At 46.6% G+C, this 15938-nt stretch overlaps 6 protein-coding genes across 6 annotated transcripts; 4 read left to right on the top strand and 2 right to left on the bottom strand.

Moving 5' to 3' along the window:
* Window positions 1–138: 138 nt before the first annotated feature.
* Window positions 139–2057, bottom strand: DFJ58DRAFT_798417 (methyltransferase domain-containing protein). Its single transcript, XM_041390678.1, has 8 exons — window positions 1951–2057; window positions 1507–1893; window positions 1414–1454; window positions 1225–1356; window positions 955–1170; window positions 687–898; window positions 581–634; window positions 139–532 (listed from the first exon to the last, which is right to left on the bottom strand). Exons 2-8 carry the CDS (start codon window positions 1746–1748, stop codon window positions 452–454), a joined length of 978 nt encoding a protein of 325 aa, XP_041241697.1. The 5' UTR covers window positions 1749–1893; window positions 1951–2057; the 3' UTR covers window positions 139–451.
* A 31-nt stretch (window positions 2058–2088) lies between these two features.
* DFJ58DRAFT_485878 (uncharacterized protein) lies at window positions 2089–2874 on the top strand. Its single transcript, XM_041380617.1, has 3 exons — window positions 2089–2223; window positions 2279–2557; window positions 2612–2874. Exons 1-2 carry the CDS (start codon window positions 2149–2151, stop codon window positions 2552–2554), a joined length of 351 nt encoding a protein of 116 aa, XP_041241696.1. The 5' UTR covers window positions 2089–2148; the 3' UTR covers window positions 2555–2557; window positions 2612–2874.
* A 398-nt stretch (window positions 2875–3272) lies between these two features.
* On the top strand, window positions 3273–4055 carry DFJ58DRAFT_730293 (uncharacterized protein; the record flags this gene model as incomplete). The annotated part of the gene is made up of 5 exons (XM_041385868.1): window positions 3273–3311; window positions 3364–3466; window positions 3520–3580; window positions 3632–3746; window positions 3801–4055. The coding sequence occupies 5 exons, from the start codon at window positions 3273–3275 to the stop codon at window positions 4053–4055; spliced, it is 573 nt and encodes a 190-aa protein (XP_041241695.1).
* A 212-nt stretch (window positions 4056–4267) lies between these two features.
* Window positions 4268–7049, bottom strand: DFJ58DRAFT_485895 (cytochrome P450). The gene is made up of 15 exons (XM_041380618.1): window positions 6576–7049; window positions 6422–6522; window positions 6329–6365; window positions 6217–6276; window positions 6016–6164; window positions 5576–5960; window positions 5468–5523; window positions 5258–5414; window positions 5176–5200; window positions 5111–5125; window positions 4989–5063; window positions 4879–4934; window positions 4708–4823; window positions 4473–4652; window positions 4268–4420 (listed from the first exon to the last, which is right to left on the bottom strand). Exons 1-15 carry the CDS (start codon window positions 6871–6873, stop codon window positions 4376–4378), a joined length of 1755 nt encoding a protein of 584 aa, XP_041241694.1. The 5' UTR covers window positions 6874–7049; the 3' UTR covers window positions 4268–4375.
* Window positions 7050–7557: 508 nt separating this feature from the next.
* On the top strand, window positions 7558–10562 carry DFJ58DRAFT_485707 (cytochrome P450). The gene is made up of 16 exons (XM_041380616.1): window positions 7558–7624; window positions 7681–8007; window positions 8068–8168; window positions 8219–8255; window positions 8307–8366; window positions 8426–8438; window positions 8495–8630; window positions 8681–9172; window positions 9229–9385; window positions 9438–9462; window positions 9518–9532; window positions 9586–9660; window positions 9718–9773; window positions 9834–9949; window positions 10009–10179; window positions 10234–10562. The coding sequence occupies exons 2-16, from the start codon at window positions 7683–7685 to the stop codon at window positions 10285–10287; spliced, it is 1833 nt and encodes a 610-aa protein (XP_041241693.1). The 5' UTR covers window positions 7558–7624; window positions 7681–7682; the 3' UTR covers window positions 10288–10562.
* Window positions 10563–11915: 1353 nt separating this feature from the next.
* DFJ58DRAFT_730290 (cytochrome P450) lies at window positions 11916–14454 on the top strand (the record flags this gene model as incomplete). The annotated part of the gene is made up of 15 exons (XM_041385867.1): window positions 11916–12240; window positions 12301–12413; window positions 12452–12488; window positions 12540–12599; window positions 12662–12674; window positions 12733–12868; window positions 12919–13303; window positions 13355–13410; window positions 13467–13623; window positions 13676–13700; window positions 13756–13770; window positions 13823–13897; window positions 13954–14009; window positions 14070–14185; window positions 14248–14454. The coding sequence occupies 15 exons, from the start codon at window positions 11916–11918 to the stop codon at window positions 14452–14454; spliced, it is 1776 nt and encodes a 591-aa protein (XP_041241692.1).
* Between the last annotated feature and the right edge of the window lie 1484 nt (window positions 14455–15938).

Below are 15938 nucleotides of genomic sequence, written 5' to 3'. Positions count from 1 at the left end.
AGTGTCACCCTGTACAATGCCGGACATTAGCCTGCATAGGCAGACCTATCTGAGTTCTAAAGCAGGACTGTCAACACCCCTGCATGCTTGGCATAAATCGCTGAGCCGATGATGGAGAAAGCGATGCCCCGAAAGAGCCCGAGACCCAAGAGCAGATATGCCGTTTACAAAATACAGCAAGAACGTCATTTCAGGTAACAAGACACAGGTTTCCGCTATGGTGCGGTCAGTACCTGTAAATTCTAAGGAAGCACATCCAAAGCGGAGCACTACAGCGCTGTCTTGCACTGGACCTGCAACATATACTCGATCATTAATACATGCGTATATCCATAGTGTGTGTATTCACACAAAATTGACCAATGACTGTCCACTATGTCATTATATCCACGCCACCACGGAGTCTCCATCATGTGTACTATTACACTGCGAAGTGCAATCAGCGCAGTTTTTATCTAACATCCGAATACCCAGGAGCACCCTGCGGGTCCGAGATGAAGATGTTGTTTCCTTTGATGTTGATGAAGGAGTACTGCGGGGCTGGTTAGTTCATATTCAGGAATATCGAAACTCGACAAACCTCTGCGAGATCTGTGTCTTTCCCTCGGTTGTAGTTCTGGTATACGAGGTTTATCTGAATAATACGATGTTGGATGGAATGTGCGATGCGTAGATTCGGTACGCACCTCATTCATAAATGGTCTCAATCCAGCTTGCTCTAGCATCTCCCACCAAGGCAAGAAATCCTCAAATTTCTTGTCCCAGGCGTGAATCTCAACTATAAGCTGTCCGAACGGTAGTGGTTCCCCGGACGAGATGTATGGCTGGATGATCTGTGAGAGTGTCTCAAACTCCCAACCCTCTATGTCAATTTTGAGCACGTCAATATGCTCATGCTCTGATTCGAGCATTTTATCAGCAGGAAGTAGAACGGAGATAGAAGGGCATACGAACTGTTGATCTTAAGCAGTGTCTTGAGAGTATACAGCTTAGGAGTATTGTGCGACTCATGCGCATCGAGGTTGGCAAGGCCCCATGAAAAGAAGTGTGCGCGATAGTTGTTCTTGATGTTGGATCCAAACGAGTTGGAGCGATAGTCATATCCCCAGACTTGACAGTGCCGCGTCCGATCTAGGAGCTCCGCCTCGAATGACGTTTCATAATTCATACCTACGCAAGTGCAAATGAGTACTAGTCCGAAATGAAATGAATAAACAGGCACACCGAAAGTGTATATGATACAGTCAGGTTTGTGCTCCAGTCGGGACATGCCGCATACCCACTTTCCGCCATCCCCCAGTGCACCTATACGCTCTAGTTCGTGCGGACAGTCGAAAGACGGAGGAAAGAAGCTCCCTGAGAATGTTGGTAAATGCCTAATGGCAAACGGAAATCTTCATCGACCAAACTCACAGACGGTGTATGCTGGCCATGGATCTTTGTCTGGTGGAAACCTGAAACGTATTTAACTCTCCACAACAGGACAAGTGAGTCGATGGGACGTACATGACGATGTCGCGAGAGCTTGTGCCATATCTTTGTATTAGGTCCTTGCGACCAGCTGTTAATTTCTGATAGACCCTTTCTGCTCGCTCAAGTCGTGCTGAAAGGGTACCGTCACGGATATAGGCAGCATACGAGTCGGTGGAGAGCGGAGATTCGTATGGACTCAGTAGGAAGAAAGTTGTTGTCAGAACCAAGGCCACGAGGAGGAAATATCGAGGATGTCTCTGCCAGACTACAGGCATGACAAATGTTTATGATTAGAGTCGGTAATGACAGGACTGAAAGGGTATGCGGGAGAAAGCGCTGGCGTGAATGATGTGTAGGGAATAATGATAACCAACAAGAAACGTGTACCCACGCGCTGCGGCAACGCTGCAATTGACGGCGCTAATTACATGCAATCAGCTGATCAATATGCTCTTCAATATTGTGAATGACACTGACCAAGGCTACAGAAATTTGTAGCTCTCTGTTGGCTCGCTGTAGGATAATTTGAAGTTAGCACGCACAGTACATATAAACCGTTATTTTCACGAGCGACGTGGCGACGAAACCTTTCAATTTACATAAAATGTGTCCAGGCTTAGATTGGATCAGGAACAACCCCAAATTGGCAAATTCTGCTTGCCCACTAATTCCACTATGTCCTCCAACAGTGATCAGGAAACTATCTACGCTCGTGCTACTGGAGCTCCTTTGACGGAATCAGACCATTTAGTACGTTCATTCAGTGTGCCTATTACATATTCTCATCGACATGTGCCAAGTACAGCAAAACCGGAAGGATCAAGGTGATGTATCTGATAGCGAAAGCCAAGCACTAAAGGAGAGGCTAAAAGTAGCTGAGAAGATGTTGAGACTCAGGGAGGATCAGGTGATGGCACGAGAGGAAGGTTTGACGACGATAGAAGAGGGTCTGAGGCTGCGTAAAGAAGATTTAAAGTTTCGGGAAGAAGATCTGAACATTCGAGAAGAAGAATTGAAGGTACGAGAAGATCGTTTGTGCATGCGAGAGCAGGAACTTGAGGAAAGGAGTCATAACGGATGAAAGGTTTACATTCAATGAATTCATCCTCGGTGCATTTTCATCTCATGTCCTCTGCAGCGGCGAGCACAGTTCTAGAAGCACATGATGTCACTTGGACTCGAGCTTCTTCTACTCATCCGGGCCGTTGGATTTGCAATTCCATTGTCAACGACTGCGAGTCGACGACTCTGTCTACTATGAAGTGAGAACTTCGGCAACCGGTTTCACAGCTCCCTTGATATCAACAGTACGTACATTTCATTGCGCTCGCCGGACAGCACCAATGACGCAAATGATGACGATTGCCAATACACGTGGAATGGCGCATGACCTCAATGAGGCCACTATTGAAAGCCTCGAGGCGAATGAACGTGGCAAACACCTCCGAGAAGCACAGGTCTCAAATTATTGCGTTTGACAATTTGATTGGCTTGTCCAGCGATCAAACACAACCCTCTCTCCATGGATTTGACAACGGTGAAGTATTCACCGCTCCCTAGGTTCGCTGTAGTCTCGTTTTGTTGATACGTCATCTCCATCGCCACCCACTCCCTCGAGCACATTACACAAGGCCCCATTACTTATTTGTAATTCTTCGGCGGCGGGAATGGAAACATGCCGCATGATTTCATTTAGGCAGGCGAGAAGGCCGCTGCCTCGTGCCTACCCTTCTAGTGCATATAAAGCCCCACATATCTGCAAACACACCTTGTTGAGTCATCCTCTACACACTACCGCCATGATCCACTTCGTACGAGTCTTCGTATACTTCCTCCTGGTAAGTTGCGAGTCCAACGCATGTCTTGCGAGATGCTGACTTCAGTATCCAGTTTATCTTTTCAGTCGTCCTTATGGCGCTGTGCGCAGTAAGGCTGCACTACACTACACACCTGTCGCCACTTGATCCTCTGAACGGAGGCGTCCGGTTTTACGGTATGTTTATCGTTATCATCCAAGCGCCCGATCCCTCACCTAAGCTCGTGAAGATCACATCGTGGTTGAACTGCTCGTAACATCTATCATCACCATAGTCTGGTCCGCGTTTATGTACGTATGATACACACACATTTCCTCCAAGTTTAACCCCACTCGCATCAGTGCCCGAACTATACACGGCAGACACGAGCATCGTAGGATGAACACCTTCACAGCAGAGCTCGTTGGGTTGTTTGTCCTTTTCCTCCTTTGGCTCGTCGGCGCTGCCATTGCCACAGTACGTCATTTCATCCACTCCCCTATGATTCGTTATATTCACACTGTGGCGCAGCACACCAGCAACCCACCTGATGTTGACGTCAGGTGGGGTAACCTTTCTTCTTGCTGGACGTACAGCACGTGTAGGATCCTCACTGCGCTGCTCGCATTCGCTTGGCTAGGCTGGATCCTCGTCTTAGCCCTCTTTATGATGTCATTGCTGTTCGCGATTGCCAATAAGGCATTCCACGATCCGATGCATGGGCGCTGGGATCGCCGCGCCACAAACTACGGAGGAGACTTGTCTATGCGTAACATCGTCAGGTGAGGAGGGTGACGTCAGATGAATGGGGCGTAGACATCAGTATGTGAAGTTGAATGATGTGGAGCGGGGGCTGTGGATAGTCTTTCTTTTAGGTGTGGAGGAGTGGACCTCGCGAGATTGTACTATTTACGTATTGACATTTATATTAACGCTACGATACAACATATCCATGGTAGCACTGATGCAACGAAGTTCAGGTCACTATTGAAAGGACAGGGCAGCATAGTTACAGTTTGAGAGACAGAAGATTGATCATAATACAGATGATTTTCGATGTGATTACGGTGCTATTAGTGCACTTCCCTAATATGACATTATGTTATTCAATCAGCGTTCTCAGCTTCAGTCATGCGGATCCATAAACCGCCCTATTAAATTAAGTTATTAATACAGAAACAAAGCAGGAGGAAAGCACAGTACATGAGCATACATCGTCAAATGTACTTTTGGCCAGAACTGTTCGCGCGATTTGCGACCTTCTGCTTGAGCCCAATCAGCAGGCGGACGAGTATCTGGGTGTTGCGCTTCGGGGTGGAGAGTGATAGAAGAGAAGGATTGGAGGAGGCGGATGAGCATGAATGACATCTCGTTGTAAGCGAACTATGAGTTGAGGTCAGGACAATTTCGAAGTGAGGAATAGGAAGCGGAGTATCACCTGTTGCCCAAGACAGATGCGGGGACCGGCATTGAAGGGGAGGAATATGAAAGGTTTAGGCGTAAGATATTTATGTAGCCGTTCATCAAGGAAGCGGTCGGGATCGAACTCATCGGCTGGCAAAATGTCAGTGCGTGTAGATGAATCATTTGAAACAAATGGCATGCGTACCATCAGGGCCCCAAAGATCTTTTCTACGATGCATTAGGAAAACGGAGTAGCCGATACTAAACCATTATCTGTGTTACGTTGGAAATTCTGGGAGGAAAATATTACTGTACCTTGTCTTTGGAGGGACGTATATTGGCGTATCCAAGGAACTAGTTGCAGGCAGAGTGGATGCCTTGACACTTTCGCTATCATGATGTGAGCATTTCGTAAAAATGTAGGACACTGAGCGTACCGAATATTAAAAGGTCTGAAAAACTCGATCAGACTGGTCAAAGAGTCCTTATTCAAATGGCTTACACAGGAGAAAAAACCCTCATAGTTTCTGTAAAGCGAACATGTCAGAAGTCAATCAAAACAAGTCACAAAAAATTGAGTATACCGTTAATAACAGCACGAAGATACTTCATGTCACGGATGTGATCGTAAGTCGGCCTGTCGGTAGGTCCAACTTTTGTCATGACCTCCTCTCTCAGCCGGGTCATCACATGCGGGTGCGTGGAAAGTAGATACAGGGCAACAGTAAGCGTCCCAGCAGTCTACATGCATGGTAATTAGCTGATATTCAGGCGAACCCAAACAGTAGATTTACCGTGTCTCTACCAGCGATCAGGATGTTCAAGATCTCATCTTTCAGTACCACGGGATCTTATTACCAGAAAATTCAGTTTCGTGGTACGCGAGAGTGCTGGCACCCTACTTGTCGTCATCTGGACAAGATGGTCCAGTAATGTCGTATCGTCGTCATCGACATTCTTCTTTTCACTGGCATGAGGCTGCTTCTTGGCAATAGCTTCTTGCAAGATCGGATCAATGAACGAGTTCACGATTCGCATAGGCGCTGCGGTGTCGTCCTTGAAGATCTCGAACAAGGGCCACAGCCAACTTTTGCGGGGACGCTGGGCAATAATGGTCTGCGCATCTGCGAACGCCTGAGCAAAGTCTTGAGCTATCTTTGCCTTCCCAGTAAGGGCTTCCGTTGTTGCGACGTTATGCGGATAAGGTAGTCCTGCGGAAAGACTGTGTACACAATTGCCAAATAAAAATTCCGTGGCGGAGTCGAGCGTGAAACGCGACATCAGGTCCTATGAATTTGTGTCAATATTGCGATATATCAGTAAGATATGTTTGGCAACTGACCTGGAAGTCAACGGGATATCCAGCACGGAAACGCGCCTTCATCTGCGTGATAGCGTCTTCGGCATAACGATCGAAGGTATTGAAGTGACTGATTCGGTCATGGCTGAAGAAAGGCCTTGTCATAGAACGATGGAATTTCCACATTTCACCTGTTTTTAGCGCGCTGTTAGTCGTTCGGGAACTGAGTAGAAGTTCATTTACCATCAGAATTAAATACACCCGTTCCGAGGACACTCGACATCGTATGCCTGAACTTATCCCCTGTATAGAACGTTTAAGACACCGATCACTGGAGTTACGATCGTCTCGTCACCTTTGACGTAGTTTTCAAAATCGGATGCTAAGATAGTCTGGGGATGGACATTGAGTCAGTGCCATACCTTCAATGAAGAAAACATCAGTATACCTTGATGTGGCTGGGCTCCACGGTAAATATGACGTCCTCGAACATGACATGGAGGTTAAAACACGTTCCGGACTCTGCGATGAACTCTGCGAATCCATCACCTGATGAAACAATTCATACAAAATTAACGAGCGGAAATTACAGATAGTCATACCGGGATAGCCATTATTGAATCGATCGATCAGCTTGAGCATGATGTCAAGGTTACCGAATCGTTTGCCCTTAAGAGGGGACGCAAGGCGGGCACCCATCCTTGCAGCTTGTCGGCGGCGAACAATACCGACATACAGGATGCGCAATGCAAAAATACTGGTCGCACCCAGTAGTAATATCCATAATGGCAAGGATATTCCCAACTTTGTCGCGAACCGCGTTAAGCAGACAGTGCCCAGATATAGAGAGCCTGCCGATACGACTGTGCGACCAAGGAAAGAGATTCCGGGTGTGATCATATTGATTTACTTCCGGTGGCAGTGATTATGACAGCAAGTTCAAATCCAGATGTAACTTGGGAGGATGAACAAGAGCTGTGGGTCAATACAGAGAACTATCAGCTATAAAAACCGTTTGACAAAACATTTGATTCCGTTGCTCCGCTTTCGAGTAACGTGAGCCAACGTCCGCATGGTCGAATAGTGGAAAGTTCTATTCCTATGGGTTTCATTCCCCACGCTGGTGACCATACATAGAGAAAATTACCTTAGTTTGAGTTGTCAAACACCATCATAGAGGAGGAACAGAAGGTTGCGGCGCGTGTCAGTGCTTGAGGTATGATCCGGTTACTCTGGACTATTTTCAAAGCAAATGCTAGTGGCGGCCCCACGTATGATCACCAGGACGAACTGGCCTGTCAAGCTTCAACTTGATTGGGCAGGTGCTCGGGCATCATCTTCGGGGATAGAAAGTTTTAGAGGAACCAAAAGGTTGGCGCAGACCCGCAGTGATCATTTACAGGGTCGTCAGGTTGCCTCTGCAGCAATAGGTTGCCTATCAGTTTAGACTCACCCATCGTTCTGACCATGAGTACTACTAGAAGTCTAGATGCGATACCATAAATAGCCTAGTACTAGCTTATGTAACTTAACGTTGAGAGGCCCCTGTCACCTGTGCCTGTGAAATTGTGCGCAGTCTTTGAACGCTTAGTTGGACACCCGCAGCCAGTGACCACCTGTGTAGGTGTCAATTTCAAGTGGACCAGTGCTAGTACTCCTTGGTTTTTATTTGCACATCTGGGTCACTAACCAGTAACAAACTTCAAGCCATGTCCCGATCTTGGGTCAGTCCTGGCGTAGCGTACCTCGCACGGGGCTTGCTTTCCGTTGTTGTTCCGGCCGCTTCCTCCATCATTATCGTAGCACGCCTGGCCTCTCTCAAAGGCGTACGAGTTTCTCCATGGCTTATATCTGCATTGGTTTTGGGTGCAGCGCCTCTCGGGTTTGCGGCTTACGTTCTTGTGGATGGGAGATCGCAACAACGAAAGGCCAATCGACTCGGTGCAAGACTTGTTCCTCGTGTCCGGGGTAAATGGCCTGGAAATCTGGACAAGGTAGTGAATATGGTCATGAGATCTGAAAATGAATACCTAGGTATAGTCTCCGTTTCATGCATTCCATGCTCGTGCTTTACGGAATCATACTTTTGTCTAGCACGACCTTTAGAGGACGAGATCAAGGTGCTCGGGCCGACTATCAATTTTCGTTTTTTTTGGGAGGACCTTATCATGACCACGGAGCCACAACACATCAAGGCAAGTTTCGATGTATATTATAAGATGTTTTATAATCGAACGCCACATAGACTATTCTCGCAACTGACTTCGATAACTATGTCAAAGGTATGCACGTTAGATGCCGTCTGTTGACATGTGACACGTGACTCGATGCAGGTACCAAGTTCAGAGAAGCAGCTGACTCTGTCCTTGGAACGGGCGTATTTAATTCAGATGGTAAGCGTACATTGACGGGCTCATGTTGTGATCGATTGACCGATTGGTTGTCCCACCAGGTGAAATCTGGAAGTGAGCCATTAATTTGAAGATTAACTCTGATGGGGAATCAGCCTGTGTATTTCTAGGCTTCACAGAACCATGACAAGGCCATTCTTCACTCATGATCGGATAAGTCACTTTGACATCTTTGACCGTCATGCGGATCATGCTATCGCTTTGGCGAAGGAACGCTTCAGAGCGGGCTTGGCAGTTGACTTCCAAGTACGGACTCCTTCAAGCTGGAATTTTGACATCTTTTCATCCTACCTCAGGATCTCATCTCCAGATTTACGCTTGACTCCGCATCGGAGTTCCTATTTGGACACTGTATCGAGACACTTTCCGCTGGACTCCCTTACCCTCATAACGCAACAGAATCCACAAATGCTACTCAAGGAGACAACGCCGCCACAGCCTTCGCATATGCTTTCTCTCAAGCTCAACAGGGAATAAATCGGCGTCTTTCTATTGGGCAGACCTGGCCACTCACTGAGATTCTTGCTGACAGCACCGCGCAACATATGAAAGTGGTAGACGCATTTTTAGATCCGATTCTCAAAGACGCTCTGGAGAAGCATAGCACGGCCGTTGAGTTTGACAAAAATGAATTCGCAGACGACCAAACCCTTGTGGACCATCTCGTAAATTTGACGTCAGGTGAGATAGCATGTTACGACAGAATTTCTGTTGTTGCAATATCCTTTTCAGACTTCAAAATCATCAAAGATGAGACATTAAATATATTACTGGCCGGAAGAGATACGGTAAGCTTGCATTTACTCGTGAACCATCCTTGTCTGTAACGAAGGATGATTATTAGACAGCCACAACATTAACATCAGCTGTTTATTTGTTGGCAATGCATCCTGAGTTCCTCACTCGACTCAGGGAAGAAATCATATCGAAGGTTGGGCTGACTCGCAGACCCACATATGATGATATCAAAGAGATGAAGTATCTCAGAGCGGTCCTCAATGGTGCATATTGTCGTTTCCCATCGCTCGTGGGGATGTTGCTCACCTATTTTAGAAACACTGCGCCTTTTTCCTGCTGTGTAAGTAATTGAATTTGACCTCAGACGTATTTTATATCGTGCCACAACCGCTTAGCCCCTTTGATGTGAGGTATGTTCATCAGGCTACGTCGAAGATGCTAGACTTGAGCCACGAGCTTTTAGGGAAAACATACGTGAGACCACATGGATATCCCCCGAATATGGGAAGAAGCCACTGTTTATCCCACAGGGAACCATGTACGCATCACATTTGATCGTTTAGATTCATCGCATGATTTTTTTGAACAATTTCAGGGTCAGCTATTCAGTGTTCCTTATGCACCGGAGAACTGATCTGTGGGGACCAGACGGTAAGTAAATTTAATTCGTTTACGTACACATTGTCGATTCAATCGGACTCCGTGCTCTAGCATTGGAGTTCGATCCGGATAGATGGCTCGACGAGCGCGTGAAGAAATACCTGATTCCCAATCCCTTCATTTTCCTGCCATTTAACGCAGGACCCAGAATTTGCTTAGGGCAACAAGTATGTCGCTCGTTCATTATTGCCACCCATCTCATTCCCCCCATTTTTTTTTACCTCAGTTTGCATACAACGAAATGTCGTTCATGATCATTCGTTTACTGCAAAACTTTTTGACGATTACACTATCCCCCGAGCCGGCGATGCGCCCACCTGCGTGGTGGGCTGAGAAAGACGGTCGACAGGCTATCGAGCAATTCAGGCCGAGAAACCACTTGACACTTTATGCCATGGCAAGTCTTACTCCGAGGTATTTTACAATTATCTAATCTTATTCTACCTCGTAGGGTGGTATGTGGGTTAAGATGGAAGCTGTAGACGACGTCGAAATCATAAACTAATTATGATATTGGTACTGTGGGACAATACTGCAACGTTATTCATTTTTATTTTGGCTGCCTGTCTTGTTGTTATTGCTGTTGTATAAATATGTGGGGTAGATCGGAACATTCTCATACCTGCCTATAGTTGGCCTAGCTTTCGAGACGTAGCGTCAGTGGGTCGTACTGCAATACAATGACATGCACTATCCGAGTTCGCGTCGCAAAAACGCACGATTACGTCGGTGAGCTGTGAGCTTATTTTTGTCGCTCAGCCTATCCCTCGGTTTCTTCCTTCGAGAAGTAAAGGGTATTGGATCAGTGGCGCAGATACTAGCAGAGCATGGTGTTAGCTTCTCCGACAATTTTTAGCGCTTGATTTCTCATTCAAACTTACACCTTCAGCCTATTTTCAGGTCGCTTGTCACTACGTCAGGCCAATCATGAATGTTCCGTGAAGGACAGGACTTTTTGACAGGACAAGTTCCGCGAAAACGTGGGTATAGGCGCTCGATACGGTCACGCGGGGTGTTCCCCACCCTTGGGTCTTCCGTACATGGAGGGTTAACGTTTAGTCCGGCCAAGACGCTAGCAGGGACGTGAAAGTGGATGAGGTCTTTTGAGAGTAACCTCGCCAGACTTTACTGCAAGTTGTGGCACCGAGCAGGTGAGCAGAATGTCGGAACGAATGATCACATACAATACCAGAAGTAAAGATGCAGAAAAGTAAGTTTGTCTCTCGGCCACAAATAGCTAGCTCAGGGGCTACATTTGCAGGTTCTGGCCGGAGCGATGGGTGCATCCCCGGGTTCTCGCTGCAAACTATTATTGTACGTACATCGGAAAGGCGATGACGATCTCGTGGGATTGAAGTTTGTAACATTGAATGATCAGTTTGCCCTGTTGTGCTAGATGTCAAAACGATCGCCGTTGATTCTCGTAGCGCACGCTTGAAAATGATGATTTCTTACCTCGGATAGTAGAACCATCCAATCAGATACCTTGGTGGATCAGGAAGGGTCAAGATGTGATCGTACAGTATACTACTGGGTAGGCGATGGTGCATCAAGCTCTGGACCGGATGTGCAAGATACATAATACTCACTGAAAGGATCATTTCGATTTTGCAAGTGCAACGTTGGAGGTAAGTTAATAGCATTTTTGTTTTGAGCGAAAGAGACCTTAAGTAGCTTTAACTTGTGCTTCAGGGATGAATATTAGGACAAGATCGTGTTCTTAGTTGATAGTATTGCAAGTGGACGTCGTTGTCCAGCATGGTGTGATGGCTGATCGAAATAAAGATGGAAATTCCATGCCGTTGTCTCTGTCGCATGCAATCAAAGGAGTGACCAATGGCCATTAATGTGCTGTGCGACTGTCCTGACAAGCGTGAGTCTGCGTGGGGTCGCTGGATTATCACTGATTACTGCGGACAGATCCGGACTGCGGAAATTCAAATTCCTAGACTTTCTAGGGACAAAAAGTAGGAAAATTTGCGATTTTTATCGAACATAAGCTGTCAAATACTAGAAAATCACATCAAGCATTGCCACAGGGGTCCTTCCTATAACTTAGGCTATAAGCAACCGATCTTGGTTTTTATAAAATATTGCCAATCTGGGTCACCGACTAGTAACAAACTTCAAGCTATGTCCCAATCTTGGGTCAGTCCTGGCGTAGCGTATCTCGCACGGGGCTTGCTTTCCATCGTTGCTCCGGCCGCTTCCTCAGTCATTATCGTAGCACGCCTGGCCTCCCTAAAAGGCGTACGAGTTTCTCCATGGCTTATATCTGCGGTGGTTTTGGGTGCTGCGCCTCTCGGGTTCGTGGCGTACGTTCTTGTGGATGGGAGATCGCAACAACGAAAGGCCAATCGACTCGGTGCAAGACTTGTTCCTCGTGTCCGGGGTAAATGGCCTGGAAATCTCGACACGGTAGTGAATATGGTCCTGAGGAACGAGAATGAATACCTAGGTACAGTCTCCGTTTCATGCATTCCATGCTCGTGCTTTAAGGAATTATACTTTTGTCTAGGACGACCTATAGAGGACGAGATCAAGGTACTCGGGCCGACTATCAATCTTCGTTTTTTTTGGGAGGACCTTATCGTGACCACGGAACCACAACACATCAAGGCAAGTTTCGATGTATATTAGAAGATATTTTATAATCGAACGACACATAGACCATTCTCGCAACTGACTTCGATAACTATGTCAAAGGTATGCACCTCAGATACCACCTGTTAACATGTGACACGTGACTCGATGCAGGTACCAAGTTCAGAGAAGCAGCCGACTCTGTCCTTGGAACGGGCGTATTTAATTCAGATGGTAAGCGTGCACTGGCGGGCCTTTTATGTTATGACAGATTGACCGATTGGTTGTACCACCAGGTGAAATCTGGAAGTGAGCCATGAATTCGAAGATTACCTCTGATAATGAATCTTAGGCTATGTATTTCTAGGCTTCACCGAACCATGACAAGGCCATTCTTCACTCATGATCGGATAAGTCACTTTGACATCTTTGACCGTCATGCGGATCATGCTATCGCTTTGGCCAAGGAACGTTTCAGAGCGGGCTTGGCAGTGGACTTCCAAGTACGGGCTCCTTCAAGCTGGAATTTTGACATCTTTTAATCATACCACAGGATCTCATCTCTAGATTTACACTTGACTCTGCATCGGAGTTCCTATTTGGACACTGTATCGATTCGCTTTCCGCTGGACTCCCTTACCCTCATAACGCAACAGAATCCACAAATACTAACCAAGGAGACAACGCTGCCGCCGCCTTCGCATATGCTTTCTCTCAAGCTCAACAGGGAATAAATCGGCGTGTTTCTACCGGGCAGACCTGGCCACTCACTGAGATTCTTGCTGACAGCACCGCGCAACATATGAAAGTGGTAGATGCATTTTTAGATCCGATTCTCAAAGACGCTCTGGAGAAGCATAGCACGGCTGTCGAGTTTAACAAAAATGAATTCGCAGACGACCAAACTCTTGTGGACCATCTCGTAAATTTGACGTCAGGTGAGATAGCATGTTACGACAGAATTTCTGTTGTTGCAATATCCTTTTCAGACTTCAAAATCATCAAAGATGAGACATTAAATATATTACTGGCCGGAAGAGATACGGTAAGCTTGCATTTACTCGTGAACCATCCTACCAGGTAACGAAGGATGATTATTAGACGGCCTCAACATTAACATCAGCTGTTTATTTGTTGGCAATGCATCCGGAGTTCCTCACTCGACTCAGGGAAGAAATCATATCGAAGGTTGGGCTGACTCGCAGACCCACATATGATGATATCAAAGAGATGAAGTATCTCAGAGCGGTCCTCAATGGTGCATATTGTCGTTTCCCATCGCTCGTGGGGATGTTGCTCACCTATTTTAGAAACACTGCGCCTTTTTCCTGCTGTGTAAGTAATTGAATTTGATCTCGGACGTATCTTACATCGTCCAACAACCGCCTAGCCCCTTTGATGTGAGGTATGTCCTTAGGCTGCGTCGAAAATGCTAGACTTAAGCCACGAGCTTTTAGGGAAAACGTACATGAGACCACATGGATATCCCCTGAACATGGGAAGAAGCCACTGTTTATCCCCCAGGGGACCATGTATGCATCATGTTCGATCGTTTAGATTCATCGCATGATTACTTGAACAATTTCAGGCTCTACTATTCAGTGTTCCTTATGCACCGGAGAACTGATCTGTGGGGACCAGACGGTAAGTAAATTTAATTCGTTTACGTACACATTGTCGATTCAATCGGACTCCGTGCTCTAGCATTGGAGTTCGATCCGGATAGATGGCTCGACGAGCGCGTGAAGAAATACCTGATTCCCAATCCCTTCATTTTCCTGCCATTTAACGCGGGACCCAGAATTTGCTTAGGGCAACAAGTATGTCGCTCATTCATTATTGCCACCCATCTCATCTCATGCCCCCATTTTTTTTACCTCAGTTTGCATACAACGAAATGTCGTTCATGATCATTCGTTTACTGCAAAACTTTTTCAAGATTACACTATCACCCGAGCCGGCGATGCGCCCACCTGCGTGGTGGGCTGAGAAAGACGGTCGGCAGGCTATCGAGCAATTCAGGCCGAGAAACCACTTGACACTTTATGCCATGGCAAGTCTTACTCCGAGATACTTTACAATTATCTAATCTGGTTCTACCATGTAGGGTGGTATGTGGGTTAAGATGGAAGCTGTAGACGACGTCGACATCATAAACTAATTATGACCTTGGTGATGTGGGACAATACTGCAAGGTTATTCATTTTTATTTTGGCTTTCCATCTTGTTATTGCTGTTGTATAAACACACGCTATAATGCGTGGAGTATCACTGAAGTTAAGAGTTACAGGAACACTTGACAGGTACTCTGCAGCTGAACTCAATCTGAGTGATCACGAGTCCTGCAGACTCCAGGCGCTGGATCGTCACCTGTACCGCTATTCTTGCTCTCTATTATTATGGTGGCTCGAAGTAGCCGCCCAAACACGCCTAAGCCCAACCTATGTGAAGCTTGAGCAGCTGTCGTCTAATGTTCAGGTATGGTGTTGCTCGAATAACAAAACTCAATGGGTACTAGTTGGTACGTGCTCTTCCATCAGTGGCAGTAACTGCGATGCCGTCGCGAACCCAAATCGTTGTATAGTACAGTATCAGCAAAGCTGATGGGGACATTCTCATACCTACCTATAGTTGGCCTAGCTTTTGAGACATTGCGTCATTGGGTTGCATTACTATGCCGTACTGCAATGCAACGCCATCGCTATCCGAGTCCGCGCCACAAAGCGCACGATTACATCGGTGAGCTTATTTTTGTCGCCCAGCCTTTCCTGAGGTTTCTGGTGCCCTGCTATCAGTCGGACTTTTCCATATTCCAATTTGTGTCCATTGAGGATAAGATTATGTGTAGGACAGTGCTTTCTGATCTATGGGGCTCCCGGTGTCCCCTCTAATCTCCGAAATCCCGAATGCCCCAATGTGAGGCGTACCCCCATCAGTCTGCTGTCCCCGCCGGCCGTTTTAGACGCGCACTTCAATGAAGATGAGATGATTTTAGTTCTACTATGGTGAAATTGATTGACCTGTATCAGTTAGACTTCACTCGGTTCTTTCGAACAAGAGTTCAACGTTCATGGTACTTTGTAATCAGCCGGACCTTATTTGGTTCCTTCGAACGACTTCAAACCCTCAGTGAGCCACATTAGTGTTTTTCATTGATTCTTTGTGCTGTTTCCATCACCACTCTCTTGCTGAGTCACGTCACGACGTGGTGCTGTTGACATGGCAGGTAAACATTCGGACGGTTGGGTGGTGCTACTATATGTTTAACATATCAAAGTCAGCATAATATATTCTCTCAGGTGAGTGCTTGTACAGTATACTGCAGCCACAGACATGGCTCCCGTACTCTGGCGTCTGGTCCAAGGCATTAGCAAGTGTGCAGGATGGCACTGTCGTGAACGGTACGATTCTTCGGGGCGCTGGTGCTGCAGTTCATCATGATTCATGATGCACGACGTAATGTCGGGAATCACGCTGCTGGTGTCCATTCCCGTGGTGCCACTGCATTTTGAGTGACGTGGCGGCGCTGCGACAAGGCTAAGTTGCTATTCAACGGAAAAAATGAATGGCGTG

Source organism: Suillus subalutaceus (assembly GCF_016647625.1).
Source record: "Suillus subalutaceus strain FC151 chromosome Unknown DFJ58scaffold_86, whole genome shotgun sequence".
Classification (NCBI taxonomy): Eukaryota; Fungi; Basidiomycota; class Agaricomycetes; order Boletales; family Suillaceae; genus Suillus; species Suillus subalutaceus.
Note: the sequence above shows the minus strand (reverse complement) of the source record. Positions and strands in the feature narration are given on the sequence as shown.

Bases quoted from the DNA above. Each gene is read 5' to 3' on its own strand.
- DFJ58DRAFT_485707 (XM_041380616.1), top strand. From the start codon at position 7,683: ATGTCCCGATCTTGGGTCAGTCCTGGCGTAGCGTACCTCGCACGGGGC. The intron at 8,631-8,680 runs GTACGGACTCCT...ATCCTACCTCAG, and splicing joins GCTTGGCAGTTGACTTCCAA to GATCTCATCTCCAGATTTAC. The intron at 9,661-9,717 runs GTACGCATCACA...GAACAATTTCAG, and splicing joins TTTATCCCACAGGGAACCAT to GGTCAGCTATTCAGTGTTCC.
- DFJ58DRAFT_485878 (XM_041380617.1), top strand. From the start codon at position 2,149: ATGTCCTCCAACAGTGATCAGGAAACTATCTACGCTCGTGCTACTGGA. The intron at 2,224-2,278 runs GTACGTTCATTC...TGCCAAGTACAG, and splicing joins TGACGGAATCAGACCATTTA to CAAAACCGGAAGGATCAAGG.
- DFJ58DRAFT_798417 (XM_041390678.1), bottom strand. From the start codon at position 1,748: ATGCCTGTAGTCTGGCAGAGACATCCTCGATATTTCCTCCTCGTGGCC. The intron at 1,357-1,413 runs GTGAGTTTGGTC...CAACATTCTCAG, and splicing joins ATGGCCAGCATACACCGTCT to GGAGCTTCTTTCCTCCGTCT. The intron at 899-954 runs GTTCGTATGCCC...TGCTCGAATCAG, and splicing joins GACACTGCTTAAGATCAACA to AGCATGAGCATATTGACGTG.
- DFJ58DRAFT_485895 (XM_041380618.1), bottom strand. From the start codon at position 6,873: ATGATCACACCCGGAATCTCTTTCCTTGGTCGCACAGTCGTATCGGCA. The intron at 4,653-4,707 runs GTGATACTCCGC...CTCAACTCATAG, and splicing joins GCATCTGTCTTGGGCAACAG to TTCGCTTACAACGAGATGTC. The intron at 4,421-4,472 runs GTACTGTGCTTT...TTAATTTAATAG, and splicing joins ATTTGACGATGTATGCTCAT to GGCGGTTTATGGATCCGCAT.